The sequence below is a fragment of the Eublepharis macularius genome, chromosome 4 (genome assembly GCF_028583425.1).
Source record: "Eublepharis macularius isolate TG4126 chromosome 4, MPM_Emac_v1.0, whole genome shotgun sequence".
Taxonomy (NCBI): domain Eukaryota; kingdom Metazoa; phylum Chordata; class Lepidosauria; order Squamata; family Eublepharidae; genus Eublepharis; species Eublepharis macularius.
Genome location: NC_072793.1, coordinates 99,818,841 through 99,839,934, shown reverse-complemented (window position 1 = coordinate 99,839,934; position 21,094 = coordinate 99,818,841). Strand labels below are relative to the sequence as shown.

At 44.7% G+C, this 21,094-nt stretch overlaps 1 protein-coding gene across 1 annotated transcript in view; it reads right to left on the bottom strand.

The window, feature by feature from the left end:
- Window positions 1–21,094, bottom strand: part of DOCK3 (dedicator of cytokinesis 3) — a 566,279-nt gene that overhangs the window by 426,030 nt on the left and 119,155 nt on the right. Inside the window, exons 4-5 of the mRNA XM_054976377.1 lie at window positions 19,535–19,575; window positions 12,574–12,629 (exon numbers count right to left, since the gene is read on the bottom strand). Of these exons, the coding sequence (XP_054832352.1) occupies window positions 12,574–12,629; window positions 19,535–19,575 (97 nt within the window). The remainder of the gene's footprint in view (window positions 1–12,573; window positions 12,630–19,534; window positions 19,576–21,094) is intronic.

Genomic DNA, 21,094 nt, shown 5'->3' with positions numbered 1-21,094 from the left:
AAAAACTGACGAGATTTATGGTGTGAGAACACCGTACAACCGTCAACCTGCTCGTGAAATGTGGAAATAGCCGCAAGGTGTACCTTTAGGGAGGTAACCCTAAGCCCTTGGTCCTTCAAATGACATAAATAGTCGAAGACGAACCCTAAGGGGCTACTAACAGGCACCAGATTCTTTGAAACTGCCCAAGTCTCAAACCTAAGCCACTTAGCTTTGTAAGCCCGTCTAATGGAGAGTTTCCTTGCATTTAGCATGACTTTCTCCACTTGCTCGGAATAAGTTACACTTGTCTCGGCCAGAAGGGTGCTACCAGAATGCAATCTGCATTGTCGTTCTCTATTTTGCACAACACCCTTGGTATTAGCGGGAATGGTGGAAACATATAGTGCAACCTGTGAGTCCACGTAAATTGGAAGGCATCCCCAATAGAGAGGGGGTCGCTCCCCGCCCTTGAGCAAAATATCTGGGCCTTGGTGTTTGCTGACGTTGCAAACACATCTATGCTCAGTTGGCCCCACATCTGAAAGATCGGCCCAATGTACTTTACGTTTAGTTCCCACTCGTGGTCCAACATGTGCACCCTGCTCAGGGCATCTGCCCGAGCATTGTCTGATCCTGCTACGTGAATAGCCCGAAGCATCACACCATTCAGGATCGCCCATTGCCAAATGAGCGTGGCCTCCCTGCAGAGAATCATAGATGCTGTGCCCCCTTGCTGGTTTAGGTAATACATGGCAGTCGTGTTGTCCGTCTGCACCAACACCTGATGGTTTTGTAGAAGTGCTGCAAGGGACACAAGTGCAAAACGAATAGCTCTTAGTTCAAGAACATTAATATGCAGGTTTCTTTCCCTTTCCGACCATACATCCTGTATACACACAGCACCACAATAGGCACCCCAACCCTGCAGGGATGCATCAGTGGTCACTGTAACCTCAGGATGCTGGTAACCAAACAGGGTCCCCTTAAACAAGTTGTCATCTGACAGCCACCAGTCAAGGGAGGACAGAATGACCCTAGGTATGGATAACTTGAGAGACGGAGGGTGGCGTAAAGCATCGTACCTCTGCACAAACCAATTTTGAAGCGGACGCATACGCAGTCTCGCAAAGGTTACTACTGAGGTAGAAGCTGCCATGTGACCCAGTAAGCATTGTATCATGCGCACAAATTGGAAACGATTTCTCTTGAACATGGAAACCAATCCCTTAAGAGACTTAGCTCTTTCCTGCGGAAGCAGTGCTTTACCCTCAACGGAGTCTAATACTGCACCAATGTAGGAGACCTTACGGCTGGGTACCAGCTTTGACTTATCCAAATTTACCAGCAGACCCAAACGTTTGCATGTGCTCAGCACTAACTCTACAGCGTGCACAAGCCCAGCCTCAGAGTCTGCCATGATGAGCCAATCATCGAGGTAAGGAAAGATGGTACAGCCTTTCTCTTGAAGGAAGGACACCACAGGAGCCACACACTTGGTAAATACCCGTGGCGCCGTGGATAGGCCGAAGGGAAGCACCCTATAACGGAACACCCTTCGTTTGTAAACGAAGCCCAGAAATTTTCTGTGCTCCTCTAGTATTCCAACATGGAAATAGGCGTCCTTCAAATCAAGGACAGCAAACCAATTCCCTTTCTTTAGCAAGGAAATTACAGCAGACAGTGTGACCATCTTAAACTTCGTCACTTTCAGAAAGGCATTAAGACCCCTTAAATCTAGAATGGGACGTAAACCCCCATCCTTTTTGGGGACTAGAAAGAAATGAGAAAAGAAGCCTTTCTCAGACTCCTCGCATGCCACCTCCTCCACAGCACCCTTGGCCAAGAGAGATATGATCTCATCCTCTAGCTCAGCCATGGTATTATTCACAGCCCTTAACGGTGAGATACACCTAGGCAGTTCAGTGAATTCCAGCCCGTATCCATTGTTCACAATTGTTAAGACCCATGAGTCAGATGTTATTGACTCCCATTCAAATAGGAAAGGCTTCAGCCTGTCCGAAAAAGTCAGGGCTGTGACTGGTTCATCCTGTCAGAATTGCCTCCCTGCTCCTTGCGGATCTTTTTGCTGAGCAGGAGGCTGAGATGGACGGGGCTTGAAAGGCCTACGCCTCCTGGGTTGCTGCGCGGGAGTGTAATGGCGCTGACAAGCAGGGTACTGCTAGAAGTAGGGACATTGTTGGTATCTCCCATGGTACTGGTACGGGTTGTATCTCGTGGGGTACCGTGGCTTGAAAGCAGACCTGTCTGCCGAGGTCACTCCCAACGACCGAGCCGTCTGCCTATCCTCTTTCTTCTTTTTTAGCGCCTCATCAGTGGTGCTGGAAAACAGAGAATCCCCTTCAAATGGCAGATTCTCAATTTTGGTCTTCACCTCTTGTGAGAGAGCTGTTGACCGGAGCCAAGAGTGCCGTCTCAGGATCACCGCTGATGACATACCATGGGCAGCAGTATCAGCTGCATGGCTCCCCACATTCATCTGCTGCTTTGAAAGGCGAATGGCTTCGTTCTGCAGCAGGGACACCACCGCCTTCTTATCTGCAGGCAAGTCAGCAACATAAGGCGTCAGCTTCTCCCACAGGTAGAGCTGATAGCCAGCCATGATGGTTTGGTAGTTGGCTATACGGAGGGCCAGGGCCGAGATGGAGTATTGGCATCTGCCCAGGGCGTCCATCTTCTTCCCCTCCTTGTCTGGCGGGACGGAAGAGGAACCTGACCGACGGTGCTGGATCTCCTCAGCAATCAGGGATGAAGGTGGAGGATGCTTGACAAGTGATTGCCATGTGCCTTGCTTGATTTTGTACATCTGCTCAATCCGCTTTGATGTAGCTGGCAGATCTGAAGGCACCTTCCACACCTTCTCCACTATCTCCTCTACGCCCTCCAACATGGGGAAACCCACCATAGCTGGACAGGATAGACAGACAGGAGCTTGTCCTTCGTCTTAGGCGTGGCTGAAGAAATATCGATCTCCAACGCCTTTGCCATACGGGCCATCTAGTCTGCGTAGATACGGAGGTCCTCATAAGGGGAACTCGTACTGGGAGCCACATTGTCATCTGGAGACGGTTCCGACAAGGACTCAGAGCCACACTCGTAGCCAACAGTAGCCTCCTCCTCATCAGAAGCAGGAACCAACACCTCATCAGCTGGAAACAGTGGAGGTAGCCACTCACGCTGCCTGGATGTTGATGGCCTCGGATCCGAGGAGTCATACCCCGCAGGAGCCCCACTCCATTGACAGTGGTAAGGAGGTGGAATATAGGAGGCCTGCTGGTGCCGGGAAGCCAAGGAATGCTCGGAACCGACGCTTTCCACATCGGAGACAGGGCGTCGACTCCGAGTGGAGGAAGCTGGAGACGCGGAGGAGCGCTCCCTGGGTGTGCATCGGATCCGACGAGGGGCAGCTGGGCTCGGTTCCGGCGACGGAGCACTCAAGACCACAAGATACGCACCCGGATCCGGTACGTCCTCCGGAGCAGAACGGTCTGGCGAGTTCAAATGAGGGGAAGGCGTGCGTGGAGAAACTAGCACTACCTCATCAGCAGACCTGCGCCATGGGGACCGAGAGTGTCGATGTTTGGACTTCTTCAGCTTCTTCGACGGCGGTTCCGAGCAGGCTCTCAGATCCGACGCCCTTTTGGTGGAGGACTTCTTGCCAGCAGAGTGTGGTCTCGGTGCTGCAGTGGCCTTCAGATCCAGCGTCGGAGTCGACAGGCAGGTAGGATCCGACCCCATTGGATCCAATCCCGAAACCAACTTCTTCGGATCCAACTTCGAAGACGCCTTTTCTCTCGGCGATTTCGGAGACATCGCCACTTGTGAACCCGCTTTTGGTGCTGCTATACTCGCCGGTCGAGATGTCGACACCGACTTAGCAGAAGCCACAGAGCCTGCTCGTGAATGCCGTTCGGCCGAGGAGCTAAGGGCAGCCTTTGGGGAGGACAACGGAGTTTTGCTCGCCACCGAAAGGGGCCTGGAGGTCTCCTCTCCATCCAACACTTTCTGCCACAGGGATGCCTTCAAGCGCGCAGACCTCTCCTGTCTGGCCTTATGGGTGAACTTCTGGCAGATCTTACACGTTGGGACAATATGACCCTCCCCAAGGCAAAAAAGGCACAGATCATGCCCATCTGTTTGGGCCATCTTTGTCTGGCACTGAGCACAGTGCTTAAATAAGGCCTAAGAGGTCATGTTTAAGGGGTTCAGCAATACACGTCGTCAAATAACAGTCCGAATCAATACACACCGAGTCCAAAGTCCGTCCAAATCAGTAAGAAGAAGAGTAAGCCAAGTCCGAAATCCAAGTATCAAAACCGAAATATCAATCACGAAGTAACAATCACTACAAAGCACGGAGCTGCGAAGCAGACGTTCCCTTCTAGCGGCGGCAAGAAGAGAACTGAGGGAAGGGGCCGTTGGTCGCCGTTGGACACGTGACCGTTTGGGCGGGAAACGGTCGCTGAGGCGCGCACCCAACGGCCCCTTCGGAGCTGAGGAAAGCGATGAAAAAATCTTCCAGCGGCTGGCCTGCGCCTGCGCAGTCCCATGTGAGGAGGCACAGAAGAACGAAGATGAAGGGCAAGTTTCATTAATTTTCTTTTCAAAGTTTATTTAATAATTGTGTTTGCTGTTGTGGATAGAGCTTTTGCTTGTTATTTGGCATTGGTTATTGCTTGCTGTTGTTGCGTTGGGGAAAAGATTGCTTTTTGCTTGTTAGTTGTTTGCACTTAATTGTTATTATTAAGAATTGCTATTTTTGTGTGGGGGGACTGAGTTTTGCTTGTTGGTTTAAAAGAGTTGCTTGCTGTTCATTTTTATATTATTAGATTTCTTGTTCTTGTCAGATTTTTGCATGGTTAATAGAGTTGCTGGCTGTTCATTGTTATAATTGCTGTTCTTGTAGGGGGGCTTCTTTTTTCTTATTGATTTAAACAGTTGCTTGCTGTTCATTGTTATATTATTAAGAATTGCTGTTCTTGGGGGAAGGAAGATTGTTTTTTACTTGTAATAAAGAGGTGTTAAGAGAAGTTGTTCTGCATAGAAGTTGTTTATTGTTTTTGCCTCTAGTGGACTTCTAGGGAGCTACTGTTGGGTTGTTTTGAGTTGTCGATGCTAGGTAAATTTTTCATAAGGTTTTTAATGTAGGCAAGACAGAGGCCTTGTTTAAAAACACAAATTAATTTTCAGCTTAGGGAACAACAGTTTTCCCCTAAAGAGGCCTGTGTAGCAATTAAGAAGGGATCAGGTGCTATTATCAAATAGATAAATAGGCCCACAGTAAAAAAAAATAATAACTAGGCTGTTCAGCATGCTCTTGGTCTCTTGGCATCAACGAAGGCAGGTTAGGTGGTTTAGAAAAGTAGTGGTTGTAACCATAGGACTGACCTATACTAGAGTCTGGGTTTCAAGAAAGGAATTGCTTGATTCTCAAAGAGGAACTAAACTTCTTGCTAGTGTAGTTACAATAACATAGCCTAAATAAGTCTTTTAAATAAGAGAATATATTTCCATCTCCAGGTCAGACCCATAACAATTAGAAAGCTTTGAGTAGGTAGTCATGAGTTGTTTTTAAAACACTGATACTTGGCTAGGTGCTGAAAATCAACAACATTTGGGGAGTTGGAAAACTTTTGTGTGTTAGTGCTGTGTTAATCAGTGTAATGTAGTTCAGTTAGGCCTAGTCTGAAAGTATCAATAGTACTAGTGAGTACAAAATAAACAAATGGAGAGGAGTCCAGCGGGGCCCTGGGGGAAAGATGATGCAGAACAGAAGAGGAGAGGGGGAGGGCTATGGCTCCCCCCACCACCTGTACAAAGGCCAGCCCTGAAGCTGACTTCCACCACCCTGGCCTCTGGCTTGGCTGGTGACAGCAAGAGGCTTCATAAGGTCCTTTTTGCTGAGGCAGCTGCAGGAACACTGTCCCCACAGGTGCCTGAGATATGAGTTGGCAATGGGCAGGGGTCTGCTGCTGAGGCTTCCCTTCCTCCTCCAGTTGTTGTGGACTTGGGAGACATGAGTCTTCCAGTCCTCGAGCTCACCTCTGGAACCCAGAGGATGCTGGAGGATTTGGAGAAGAGCTCACCACCAGTGACCCTTCCCAGGTTTCATCTGAGGACAGCAGGCAGGCCTTTAAGGAAAAGGTAGGAGGAGAGTCTGGAGGTGGCAGGAAAGATAAAAGAAATGCCCCATGGGTGTTGCCATCTCAACCTTTCACCATTGGCCATTTCTTTCGGCCCTCTGGACATGATATGTCTCCTGAGTACTTCACAGGAGGCAGCCCAGGAGATGCCTGTAGCTACAGGGCAGCATGGGTCCCCCTACACCTCTGCCATTTGGGATCATTTCCAGAAGATGGAGGATCCCTGCCATGCACCAGCAGTGTAAGGACCAGATCAGTCAAGGGAAAGACCTGGCTCATCTCTCAACTACCAGACTCAGGAACCACTTGAAGAAGCACCACCAGGCAGTATTTCCATGAGGGGAGAGACTGTTGCCATATGACCACCAGTAGGCCAGCAGGGATTGTCCAGCAACCACATCTGGTGTTCTTCCCCCAGGTCTCCTGTAGGGAAGGGATGCTAAGCATCTCTGACAGAGATATTTGGTGGGGATGGCAGTAGTGTGCGAAGAGAGGGGGTCCAGAGGGTAGGGAAGAGGGTCACTCACCTCATTGGTGAGATGATCACTCTAAAAAGATGTCCCTTTTCCATAATCAAGGATATCAACTTCTGCAGCCTGCTCCAAGATGCCTACTCTTGATATAAGACCCCTGCTCCTACCATGCTGAGCAGGGCTGTGGTGCCCTCCCTTTACAGAGCCACCAAGGACAATATGAAGGAACATTTGTTGCGTGCTGCTAACAGAAGTGTGCACTTCACATCCAACATCTGGACCTACCCTTAGTCACCATATGTGTACCTCTTGCTTACTGCACACTGGTAGAAACTTGATGTCCTTCTGGGTGGGGGTGAGACAACCAGCATCAGGCAAGGTGATATGGGGGGGCTGCTGCCAGGCTGGCTACTGCCAGGCTTTACCCCATGCCAAGGTTTTTGATGAGGCACACACAGCAGACAAAATCTCTACCGCCACTGAGAGTCAATTAGAGCAGTGGGTAAGTGGAGGCATCACCATGGGATATATGGTGACCAATGGCAGCAGAAACATCTAGACAAGAGTGTCGATCGTGTTTCCTGTGTGGCCCACAAATTTCACCTAGGGTAACAGCTGCACTTGGATTGCATCTGAATCCTGAGGCTCTCAGACTGAATGCTGCGAATTTTGAATTCCAGTGTCTCATCATGAAATGCCAGTGCATCATGGGTCACTTCTCATGCAGTGTGAAGGCTACCCCCCCCCCATCAGCTGAGACAGAAGCAGGTCCTGGCCGGCATGTAAGAATATCACCTGATCAGCAACAAAAACACTCAGTGGAACTCCATCCATGTCATGCTTGAGCATTTGGTGAACCAGCAGGCCACCCTTACAATGTGGCTCTCAGAGACTTACACTGGGAAGGGGAAGAGTCAGTTCAGCCAGGGGCAGAGTCAATTCAGACAAGACAACTAGCTGGCCATCTCCCAGATGGTGGAGGTCCTTAAAGACTTCATTGTTACAGTCTCATCTGACACTGCAATTTCCAGTCTGGTTATTCCTGTGATCCAAATGCTTCAAACGGAGATGACTGTCTTTTTGGACCCAGGCACAGAACACAGGACATGCAGACCTTGTTTCAGCAGTCTGTGCACTTGTAAGAAGGCTGCAACAGTACATGGAGTTCCACCTGCAATCTCTCACCAAGAACGACCTCTCACCAAGTACAAGCTCATCAGCTTGAGAGATGAGGTCTCTCAGCATATGCAGCATACACAGGCTGAGAGGGGCACCCTGCCAGCAGAGGGAGAAGAAGTAAGACCTGCTGTTCCCCACACCTGTTCTTCTCAACAAAAGTCCCCCACAGCCACTCCCCAGATGTCCATGGAGGATGTGCTTGGCCCCACTGGGAATAAGAGGGGCGTGAGCCAGGATTCAGCAGAGGCAATAGTCAGGGGCTACCTTGCAGATCCCTCCAAGTTGCATACCACCTGTCCTCTGAGCTACTAGGCCAAGAAAGAGGCAGTCTGGCCAGGACTCTCTCTTGCAACAGAAACTCCTGTCATGCCCTCTATCGAGCATGCTGAGAAAATGTGTCTTCTTCTATGCGGGCGACATATTCAGCCCTCACCACACTCACCTGCTCCCTTGGAAAGTTGAGCAGTTGGTCTTCCCACAGGTCAACTTGCCACTCTTCAGTTTCCCTGCTCTGAACTTTCAGATTGAGTAAAGTGAACATGCCTTGAGCTTGCATCCTCTCTCAGAGCCTCGCTACAAGTGACATCTTCCACGCGAAGGGCACTTGATCATTTTCGCAAGTCTTTCTGGGTACTGAAGTCCCTCTCCCACACCCCTTTTCCTTCTGTTCCTTCCCGTCTCCGTTAGCACGGCTGCCTGAAGAGACGGAGAAAGCCTACGAGAGCAGCTTTTGCAAATCGTCTTGCTGGGGGGTGGGGAATGCTCTAGAGAAAGCTGACATGTGAAGTCCTCCCCTCTCTGTTAGAACTGTTAGGATCGCTGCCTTAAAAGTCAGAGAAAGCCTGCGTTTGCAAATCGTTTCTCTAGTCGCAAGCCTGCTCTCAATGATCTTTGGGGGCGGGCAGCTGCAACTTTCTAAGCTTTCTCTAGAGTATTTCCCCCCCTCCCCGAGCAAGACGATTAGCAAAGTTGCAGCGGGCAGCTCGGGGAGGGGGGGAATACTCTAGAGAAAGCTTAGAAAGTTGCAGCTTTCTCTGACTTTTAAGGCAGCGATCCTAACAGTTCTAACAGAGAGGGGAGGACTTCACATGTCAGCTTTCTCTAGAGCATTCCCCACCCCCCAGCAAGATGATTTGCAAAAGCTGCTCTCGTAGGCTTTCTCCGTCTCTTCAGGCAGCCGTGCTAACGGAGACGGGAAGGAACAGAAGGAAAAGGGGTGTGGGAGAGGGACTTCAGTACCCAGAAAGACTTGCGAAAATGATCAAGTGCCCTTCGCGTGGAAGATGTCACTTGTAGCGAGGCTCTCAGTTTATGTTGGGGAGGAGGGGAAAGTGCCTTTCCAAAAGTTAGGTAGAAAACCAGCAGGACACTTTATCCTAGAGATCCCCAACATGGTGCCCGTCGGCACCACTGTGCCCACAGACATCTTTCCTGGGGCCCAAAAAGTGTTTTTAAAAGTGAGTGGGGCCAGGCAGGGCTTTTGCCAAGCATGGTTTCTGATTGGCCACTAAAGATTTGATTGGCTGTGTAGATTTTTTAAAATGTTGCTTTGGCAGAAGCTGTTTCCACAACACAACTCACTCTGTGATCGAAGGTAAGCTGTAGGAACCATTCTGTGGCTGGCTCTGCCTCTCACAGCAACCATTCTGTTGTTGCACATACCACCCTGTGTTAGAATTCCAAATGTGCCTGCCCTCTCAAAAAGGTTGAGGGCCCCTGCCTTATCCAGTTGGCACTTTATATAAAATTCACACTCCCAACTTGAAATTTTCCCCTAATCAAAATCACCAGCCCAGCCAGTATACTCCTTGGATCTTGGCACAATTCTGTGCAGACAATTAAAACAAGCAGCAGCAAAAATGTTGTTTCCTTGCCATTGGAACAGGAAGACAGATGTAGGGGGAAAGTAGAGAATTTTTTTTTATTTTTTTTTATTTTTTTGTTACTTACATTAACTAACAATACAAAGGGAAAGAAGGGGGGCAGGGGAAGGAAAGAAAAAAAAACAGCAACATATAACAACACTACACTACAAATAATGCTTTCCCTTCATACTGCCATTATTAAAAAATTAAAACTTTGTAAGATATTGATGGAGTGGTTGACCTTGCAAAATACAGATTGCAATCCAAATTAAGTCTTCCTCCCCTCCCTGGGTCCCGGACGCAATTCTCTCTGAGCAGCTGCAACCGCAGTGCTCGTTCCCTCCCCCCCCTTCAGACTTCAAATCCTTTTCTTCTTGCTTGGTGTCTTGCTGAAATTCTTGGTTTTTGTCCTCAAAATCCCTTAGTTGATCTTCTGATGTTATCTTGTAAGCTTGATCTTTGTAACTAAACCAGATACCTTCCGGAAATAGCCATTTATACTTTATTCCACGTTCCCTCAGAAGAGCTGCAAACTTTTTATACTTAAATCTCCTTTTCCGAACTAGGAATGGAACGTCCTTCAGTATCTTAACCTTATTACCCAGAAAGTCCAGGTCTGCATTGTATGAGTTATATAGGATAGTGTCTCGGATCCTCTTAGATGAAAAATCGATGATGATCTCGCGAGGCAGCTGACGCTTCGTTGCATATTTTGAAGAAGCCCGACGGACTTCCAAAATGGCGCTTTCTACCTCTTCTTCAGTTGCCCTCGCGGGTGTCGCCAATAGTTCCGAGGCAAGATCCCTTAAATCCTCATTTTCCTCCTCTTTCACGTTCTGGAGGCACAAAATTGTCTGTGTTCGTTCCACTTGTAGCCCGATCAACTGGTTCTCCACCAGCTTTAACTCTCTGTTCGTTGCCCTCACGAGTGACGCATTTTCCCGAGCAGACTTCTCTGCCCCCCCCCGCTACTTCCTTAAATGGTTTTCACATCGCTCTCAATTAAGCCCACCCTTTGATCTGTTTCATTCAGCTTGTCAACAAAGGGCTTTATGGCTTCGATGACCGACCTCTTCACCAAGTCCCCGAGCGACTCTCCTTTCCCCTGCAGGGCAGCCGAAATTGACTTGCCCAAAGCGGGACTCTGCTTTTTTGCCGCCATTTTAGGGGGGGGGGACCGCCGACCAAGTTCTGAAACTCAGCGAGGGGGAAGAAACCCGAGCCTTCTTAGCTTCAGATCCCACCACTCCTTCGCGTGCGCTTGTAATAACAGAAGGGATTCGCTTACTTACAGGCTTCCGCCTAGTTCTGCTCTTTGCCGTTTTCCATGGCCCGGCAGCACTCGAGGTGCCGCGCACGTCTGCCGGCCTCCATAGGAACAAACGGGCAATTTACCCCCTGCATCGATTTCAGGGGGCTCTTCCCACCGCGTTCCAGACCCTGCCTCCCTCACTGGGAGTCCTGGGAGATAATCTTCGCAGATCAGCCGCCCAGTCAGGCTGCTCGGGCGCTTCCTCCCAGACCTGCGGAGAGGAGCGTCCGACATGGCCGAGAAAACGAAACCGAATCCGGGGGAAAGTAGAGAATTGACACCATATATATGGCAATGTTAAATTAAAACAAGCAGAAGAAAACTCACAGAAGCACCAAAGACAAAGCTAGTGCAGCGTACTATTGTGTTGTTGTGTTAACTAAACTTTCTTCTTTTACAGGGGCGGGAGGGAACAGAAGGGTCAGTGATGAAGGGCAGCTTCTGCAGCTCCATCTCTAGGCTGCTCTGAGCTAATGCATGACAGTGTAGGCTGCAGACTGCAGAGAGAGTAAAATTTGGGCTACCCAGAATTAACCCTGCCTTTCACTTTCTGCAGCCTTCTTTGGAAGAGGGATCTTATACTAAGTTAATACTCTGTGGGTTTGCTTGCAATTGCCAGTGCTTGAGCCAGGTCGGTGGTTCTGCTGGATGGTTGATGTTAGTACTTGGTTCTGTTCTATGGTATTCCCACGTTGGGCCTGGGTTCTGCCTGGCTTCTGTGAGTGACACTGGTTCTGCTGGACTTGCAACACTGTCCCTTGCTTCACTTTTGTTCTCTGGTTTGGCATTGGTTCTGCTGAGTTTCTCTGGTTTGATGTTGGTTTTATTAGGCTTTCTTGGTTCAGCTTGCATTTGGTACTGGCTACTGGCCAATGGTTATGCCTGTGTGTTTGGTTAAGGTGTTTTTGCTGGAAAGGTAGCTTGGAATTCCCACCCCCCAAATAGGGAACAATGAAGAGTGGTGGGGGCAGCTTGTTCAGAGGCTCATAGAATTGTACCCCTCGGCCCAATCTTCTTGAAACTTGTGGGGTCAGCAGTCGACAGAAGGACTAGGTCACCTGTTATTTTAGTGCAGTTTGCACAAAAACACCCCCCCAGCCCCCCAGGTAGTTTCCCTGTTAGGGAATAATGGAGCCAAATGTACTTGGTTTCCTGAATAAAACCCAGATCTGAATACTAAACTGGTATTATTGCCTCCTAATAGCTGTAATATTGAATATATATGGTATTCCAGACACCTGGATATGAATAATACTGATTTTTTAAAGTGCACACCTTTCATCAATTCTCTACTATTTCTTGTACACACATCAGCATTTAGCATCATAAGTCCACAGAAAGAATCATCCAATCATCCTTTGTACTCAGCAGGTGAAATAAAATGTTTATTTGTAAGTATTTTCTGATGTATGTTCAATTATCTTGTACTTCAAGTCTAAATCAGGACACTAGAAAGTTAAAACAACATTCCTGATTTTCTGTATAGAACGTGTTTAATAATGTCATTCAAAGGTGCCAATTTGGTCAGGGGTAAACTTATTTCTATTTGTTTTATTTAATGCAATGATCTCAAATACTAAAAGTTCAAAGGAAATACTCACCCTCTGTTACTGACTACAGCCTTTTTCAAGTGAATATAGTTAGCAGGAAAGATCCCCTGCAAGGGAAAAGCAATTCTAGTCTTTAAGGCAATAAGTACAAGTAGCAGATATTCAAGAAAATAAATTTGTTAGCTGATAACCAATTTTAAAAAACCTGAAATCAACACATCCACTTTTAACACTAAAATATGTAATTGTTAGCTGCTTTTATGAAAGTAATAATCCTTTTAGCAAATATTAAACTTACAACTTCAGATAATTTAAAATGGCTACAGAACATGATCAAGTATTTACTCTGATAATCACTGTTCTGTTCAATATCCAAACTTTTTGAACCCACAGCTTAACATACACTTTTGCTTTTAAAGTATAAAATGGACATTTTAAAAAAATGCAGTATTAGCACTAGGAAGTTTATATATATATATAATCTGGATTGCCATCTGAAACATTAGCCTTATCATCTATAGCACTTCGTTAGTACTTTTGGTTTTATTAGCAAATCTTCACCATATTTAAGGTTGATCTGCACATGGAAGTAGTTTATGCTGGATCAGAAACTGCAAGCACAGACTGGATGCAAATGTATATACAATGCCATGTATAACCAATACCATACCTATTTGCAATATAAGATGTAAATAGATTTCCAACCTCATTCCACTGCAGATGAGAATGCATATTCCCCAAAGTTTCAGGCTATGCAAGAATCTCTAACTGCTACCTTGTCTGGATCAAGGACACTGGATGCATATTACAGTAAGTTAGGTACATTCGCAGTGCAATTTTAAGCAGAATTACTTAGACTGGAGTAACTCTGCTTAGGATTGCATAGTTAATCACACAAAATTCAGCATGGCATCAAATAATTAAGCATTTTAAGGGTGCAATCCTAAAGCCATCCTGGAATTCCTTAGGATGGTTACCAAGCCCCTGTATCAGAGTAATGCTAAAATATGCTAGCCCAATGCTGAAATATGCTGTAAATGCTCTAGCAGCATAAAGGCCAGAAATTAGCCCAATATCCCTCAGAGCAACCTGCAACATGTACCCAGCTGTGCATCAGCTCAACAACTCTTCCTCCCTCAACAATTCCTAGCAGTGTTTCCCATACAAGACACAGTGTCTGATGCACAATGCAGAAACAGGAGTACCCTTTGGAAATATGCTGGCAGAATGTATTGTCGAAGGCTTTCACGGCCGGAGAACAATGGTTGTTGTGGGTTTTCCGGGCTGTATTGCCGTGGTCTTGGCATTGTAGTTCCTGACGTTTCGCCAGCAGCTGTGGCTGGCATCTTCAGAGGTGTAGCACCAAAAGACAGAGACACTGAGAGATCTCTGTCTTTTGGTGCTACACCTCTGAAGATGCCAGCCACAGCTGCTGGCGAAACATCAGGAACTACAATGCCAAGACCACGGCAATACAGCCCGGAAAACCCACAACAACCATCAATGCTGGCAGAATGTTGGCACGATGTTATTTCAGTGTAATCCCCCATGCAAGTCAAAGAAACAGTGAGCACAACCATATTTTTGGGCAACTAACAGCCATTCCAACTACTGAGCAATCCAAACTAAAAACCACAGACAGAGTTATAATATGTCTCCTTACAAGAGATGTGTTATTTGTATGATTACTATACTATCTTCCCCTACAAGTGGATCTCATTATATGGGAGACACCTAAGAGGAGGAAAATGATATAGAAACAAGAAAAGTACCTAGGTGATGCTACTCTATCAGATGTATAGCTCACACACCACATGTAGAGTGCTTGAACTCACATGCTGTTTGTTATTACTGTGGAACCTTATGTCTCCTTTCACTTTTTCCAGACAATCCACCAACAAAAGTAGAGGTGGGAAAGGACCCCACAAACATTTCAGTGCCAACTGAATCTACTACACAACCAATGACTACTGTGTATCTAGCTGCTCTTCTGTGTAGTTGCCAACCCTCTTGTTCTAACCTGTCTTTTGTATCACTGCAAACTACTTAAATATTTATTTCACTACCACAACTGTGCATACTCTACCTGTGATTCTGCTGTCAATTCAACCTGACATCCTCAAAGCTCAACCATTGCCATTCCTGGCTTATAAAAGCTTTCATGTGCCATCAAGTCGCTTCCAAATTCACGGCAACCCTAAGAATTAACAGCCTCCAAAACATCCTATCATTAACAACCTTGCTCAGGCTGTAGCTTCCTTTATTGAGTCAATCCATCTCATTTTCCTACTGCCATCTCTTTTTTTACTGCCTCAATTTTTCCTAGCATTATTGTCTTTTCCAGTTAGTCTTGTCATCTCATGGTGTGATCAAAATACAATAACAGTTTCATCATTTTAGCTGGTAGGGAGAATTCAGGCTTGATTTGATCTAGAACCCAATGTCTTTTTGGCAGCCCACATTAAAACTATCCTCCAGCACCACATTTCAAATGAAACAATTTTCTTCCTGTCAGCTTTCTTCATTGCCTAACTTTCACATCCATACAAAGTAATGGGGAATACCATCGTTTGGATTATCTTAATCTTTGTCCCCAGCAACACTTCCTTATCCTTAAGGATCTCTTCTAGTTCCTTCATGGCTACCCTTGCAAGTCTCAATCTCCTTCTGATTTCTTGGCTGCCAAGGAATAAAAAATCTTTTAACAATTTCAATTTATTATCAATCTTAAATTTTGTAATTCCTCAGTAGCCTTTACTTTGGTCTCCTTGATGCTCAGCTGTAATCCTGCTTTTGCACTTTCTCCTTTAAGTTTTGCCAGTCAGTAACAAAACCTAGTCAATCAAAAATTTCAGATGGATTTCAAAAGGTGGTAAATGCATTCATGAAGAAAGGACAGGGCTTATTCTATGGTGGCACCTTGCTTCTGAAATGCCCTCTCCCTTGAGGCTCACTTGGCACTTTAGTTTCTTTTAGGTGCCAGACCAAAACACATCTTTTTACACAGGCTTTTAATTAGAGAGTTATCGTACCAGATTTTATAATGTGATAGTTTTAATGTCAGTTACGTCCATATTGTTATGTTATTATTTATTATTCTTTATTACAGCACTTAGCCAGTACATTTACCATAGAAATTTAAGTGCACATATTGTTACGTTGTTTAATTATAAGCTGCCTTGAGCAACTCTGAAGAGGCACCATAGAAATATAATAAATAAACATAGTAGCATGCCAAACAGTTGTGAAGAAGGCAGAAGTGGGGTTCATCTTTAGAGAAAACCCTCTTGAGTCTTAACCCTAAAGATATGAATAATTACTGTCCATTGATAACATTCCTTTCTTGGGCAAGTTGTGGATGGATACCACCAGGCTTTCTTGAAGGAAACGGATTAAAAACCTATTTCTGTCTGGTTTCAGGCCAGGTTTTGCTGCCAGAACTGCCTTAGCTGCTATGATGGATGACTTATGCTGAGGAAAGAGATGGAGAAGTGCATCTCTGCTGATTTTTCTAGACCAATCAACAATGGTATCATTACAAGATGATTGGCAAAAATGAGTTTCTGTGCTTCAGTGGCTGTTACTATCTGGCTGATTAATACCAGAAGGTAATCATGATGAGTAATAACTTCTCAGCTGTGTGGTTCTTGAACTGCAGGTTCCCACGCAGTTCAATCTTATCCTCTATGTTTTTAATGTCCATGTGAAATCACAGGGTAATATCTTCCAGATATTTTGAGTGAACTGTCACCAATATGTGGATAACGTCCAGCATTAGTTCTCTTTTCATCTGATTCATGTGAGGTGATTAACGTTCTGAATATTTGATCCTGGAAGCAGTAGTAGACGGGATGTTGTTAACAAACTCATGCTCAGTCCAGATAACATGGAGCAGCTGTTAGTCAGCAATATGACCAATCAGGGGTTACAAAAGCATCTGTTATGGGTGGCACTCTGAAGCTGCTTGCAGCTTGGTAGTAGGGATGTAAATATTGTTTTGAAAAAGCAGCTGTTTAAAGCATTAAAATGTTTATCATTTAAACCACAGTTCCCCAATGTGGTGCACATAGGCTCCATAGTGTTCACCAACACCCTTCTTGGCACCCACCAAGTGTTTTTTGAAAAGAGACAGCGTCAGGTGGGGCTTTTGCCTAGCAGAGTTTCTTATTGGCTACTGAAGATCTGATTGGCTGTGCAGATTTTTTAAAAGTTACATCAGCAGCTCAAGGTCCTTTACTGTGGGACTGAAGGTTAGCTGTATGTATGCAAAATTATTTTTAAACAGTATGTTCATTTTAGAAGGCATCCTGTTAAACAGAGCTTCTGCTGAAATGTTGAAGAATTACTATTAGAGTCATGCACAACCTCATTCCCTGATACGTTATAGCTAGCTCTGCCTCCTGTGGCGTCCATTTTGTGGTTGGCTACACCTTCTGTAGCAGCCATTTTATAGCTGCGCCTACCACCTTGTGTCAGAATTACAAAAGTGCTCACAAGCTCAAAAAGGCTGGGGACTCCTGATTTAAACATTCATCAAAATCAGCCTCAAATACAAGGAGGGGGATTGATCCTACAGATGCTCCTGTTTCACTCTTGCTCTTCTTTGGCCTTATTGTTTGCGACTCAGTGCTCACTTTGTTAGATACAGATATACTTAGGAAAATTTTAGTGATATTTAAGATGGGTGCCAACTGCCAAATGATATTATAGACTAACATGGCTAGCAATCTGAAATTAAACTATGCTGTATGTTTTACGTTCGTTTGCTGTTATATATATTTTGGTATAATTTTGTTTTCAGCTTTCTTTCTATTAGGAGAAAGGCAAGATAAACATTTCTAAATAAATATTCCACAGCACTTTCACAGCAGCCCTGGTATATATGGCTGGTTAACATTGGAGCCCGTGGAAGATTGGCATTAAATTTTCAGCAGGTTTGAGAACTGGTGTATCTGGAACCGACTCTCATGGATGAGAGTCAGAGCCAAGGAGAACTTGGATGACTTTGACAACTTTTCAGAATTCTGATGTTTGTGCTGAGGCCATTTTTGCTGGTGGCTCTGAGGCATTACGTCCTGGCGAAGCTGGAGTAGAAGCCAAAGTGTTAATTGGAGCTGCAGCTAGAACTGAAGGGCCTGAGTTAGTCTTGGAACCATCGGAACCAATGACGCCTGGATCCTTCTGTCCAGAGTGGCAAGCAGTGTTCTGCTTGGGCAATTTCTGGAGCTGCGCCAAAGAGAGCTTTTCCCCACAAAGCAGCCTCAAGCATGAGGTTCAATCATGGCTTGCTTATAAATGGTCTAGATACATGTTCCTTACTAAGGAACAACAGCCATAGAATGTGATAGTGTAAGTCATTTTTTCCCCACAGGATGTACTCTTTTTGAAAAGAGCACTTTGGGCCACATTTTGAGGACTAGCCTAGATATAAATCATCTAAGTTTTTTTCTCCAAATGTAGACCAATTTTGATCTTCTAATGCTTTTTAACTGCAGGAAAAGGTCTTCAACAAAATGAGCTTTGCAAAAAGGACTCTCTTTTAGTCCTTGCAGAGACAGAACTGAGGGAAGGGCACTCCTCACCCTCCTAATCACATTGGGAAAAGGAAGGAAAGCAGCAAGAGGAAGGGAGAAGGAGTGCCCTCTAGCGTTTTTGAGGTTCAGAAACCTCTCCACATGCAGGGCCCATGAGGGACTGGGCTGGTCATGGAGCCGGGCTGTTGCATGAGGAGAGATAAGTGTTCAAGAGCTCACCCCTTCCTTTTCAAAGTCTGCCATCCTCCCTGTGCCTGGACCATGCTTCCAAACAAAGTACAAATAATTCCAACCCTGACAGACCAATGGCTGGATTCTGAATAAGGTAGTCTTGTGTGTTCATCATAGTTGCCATGTGCTTCTTTTGCAAAGCGAAGATGGAGGCATTACATTTAGCTTTGCCCCATGCAGCAGTCATTTTGGCCTTAGCTCTGCCTCCTATGGAAGCCATTTGAGGTTGTGCTCACCATCCCCTCTCAAAATACCCACATGCTCAAAAAAGTTGGAGACTCTTGATTTAAATCTTACCTCCAATTAAACCCTCTCAATTTAAATCTAGGTCTAGCTGTACTTGATTTGTCTTAGCTGCTATAGCAGGGTTGAAAGGATACAAGATGTAAGGTCGCAAAAGTTGCTTCCATTCATAGCTGACATGGACACCACCGGCATGCCGTTCTGTGATTGGTGAATGCCAGCAGTGTTGCTGTGGACTTTAGTGCAGGTGCTATGCTCTCTGCTTCTGGGAATTGTGTCATTTTGCCATTTCTTTTCCATACTGAGATAGCATAAAATAGTAACTAGCTACAACAGCACTGCACAGACATTAGCAGTGTAGTGGTGTGTGTGACTTTGAATACTTATTTGACAATTTAGTACTCTCTCAGAGGACTGGAAATTCCTCCAGCTGAAGAATTCATTTAGTGGAAGGAAGTCATTGGATCCAATCCCATGTACTTAGATTGCTACATTTCCATAACATCTTTTTTCAGAAGACATAATTACAAATTGTTTACATGTTCAGTAATTACTAACAATTTTTTCAGTAATTACTAACAATTAACAATTTTTATTCATTCCTGTTGCTTCATTATAATATATGTTGCTTCATTATAATTCATCATAATTACTTTAAAAGTATGAAAAAATTCCTGGAAAGCAGATGATTTACAGTTTTATTGTTTATATAAAGTATTGGTTATCACTTCCTACATGTTTAAATCCAGTCAATTTAGAAGTGAAACATTCCAAATCTAGTTAATTAAAAGTTAGATAGCCATAGTTATATCAGTGTTGTTACAATGTTACAGCTTCCTGGCACACAGCAAACAAGGATCATTCCAAGATTTTTTTTAAAAAATCAATACATTACAGATAGCTTGAAAGTGTAGATGTAAGGCCTTCTGAACATTTTTTGTAGTCATTTTCAAGGCTGGATCAATCTGAAGATAGTTATTATTAAGCAGAGAATCTTTTCTCACCTTTACATTGGGCTTCTTAAGTGAAATTCCTCTATACCATCCTGAAAAACAAGAATAATCAAAATAAGTAGTAGACTCAGACCCTTTTCTTGTTCACTGCTGCTAGAAAGACGTTTCAGCCTATAGTTTTGTGGCTGGCCACCTTCTTGTATATATTTCTGTGTTCAAAGAAAAGCTTTGCAATTACTATTAAGACACGAATATAGGAAAATATAAGGCTGCAGTACTATTACAGTTAGATAGAGCATACTGCAGCCCTTTTTGTTTGGGTGGAGGTGGAGGGGAATGGCAGTATGTATAATTCCAATAAAGCTTGAAAAGCAGGTTTCTTTGAAAAGAGCAGGCAGGCTTCTTTCATACTAAGAGACTGGGGGGGGGGGGGTTCCAAGCAAGGGACTGCAATATAGACAAATGCCCCATTGTAACAGGTAGGTAACCCTAAATGATTATATGCTTCTGCCTCATACACTCCCAATCATTTTCTCCTGACAGCATATCTGCCACTGCCCATTACTTACCCATGCCTGCTTGCAAAAGAGACAAATTCAACCCCTCTCCCCAAAACTTTCATTAAGTGCAGAATAAAGAAAGCAAGTTAAGAACATGTACAAAATGAAAACATGTATTCATTATTCCTATTCCTTCAGTTATTGTTGGTGGACCTGCATTCAAAAACAGAGGTCACTTACACAGAAGTTGTTTGCCCTGTCTGGATGCTACTTGAAAGCATTTTTTCCTCAACGTGCAAACTGGGTGCTTGTTTTCCTCCTCATATAGTTAGTTCCATAAACTTGCAAGAATCTTAACTTGCCTTAACAAGACCAGCAAGATGGGGGGGGGGGCGTTAATTAGATAAAAGAACAGTTTCTGCTAGTAAAAAGGTCTCTTCCAGCAATTCCTCCTTCCCACTGCATTTACCAACTTCACAGTCCCATGCTGTTCTGGAGTTTCTTTATCCCCCATGAACAGCATTTCTGGGAGTCCAGGGGGATGCAGCAACTGGCGAGGGGGAATCAACAAAAAATGTCCCGTCTTTCACTGGCAGAAATGATTTATGACAAAAGAAAACAACCTTTGGTTTCAGCTTAACAACCAAATGTATTTTATACCATTTTTTGTAGGAACTTGTTATTTCATAGTGCACTGAAAGAAACTTGTTTTTTAAAAGTTTACTGTGTAAGTAAACTGGATATATGGGAAACAGGGGTGGGGTGGGGGAAATATCACAAATACCTCATTAAGATGTTTTCAGGAATTTATGGTAAAGTGATATGATACTTGCAATCATAGCATGTGACTATCAAAATGTAACAAAATTCAATAACCAATCTATGAAAATATTTTTTTACACTGACTTTGAAAAATATCTCTACTAGACATTGTTACCACAAGATAATTAGGTCAGAATTCAAAGATTCTAGACAGATGGTTAATAAACATGCTGACCTCCTTTCTGACTGGATTACTTCTAATAATACTCCAGTCATTCTTACAGAAACTGGGCTAGATTAGGTTTTACTAAACATTTGAATCATCACAGTTCCCAAATGATTAATTAAA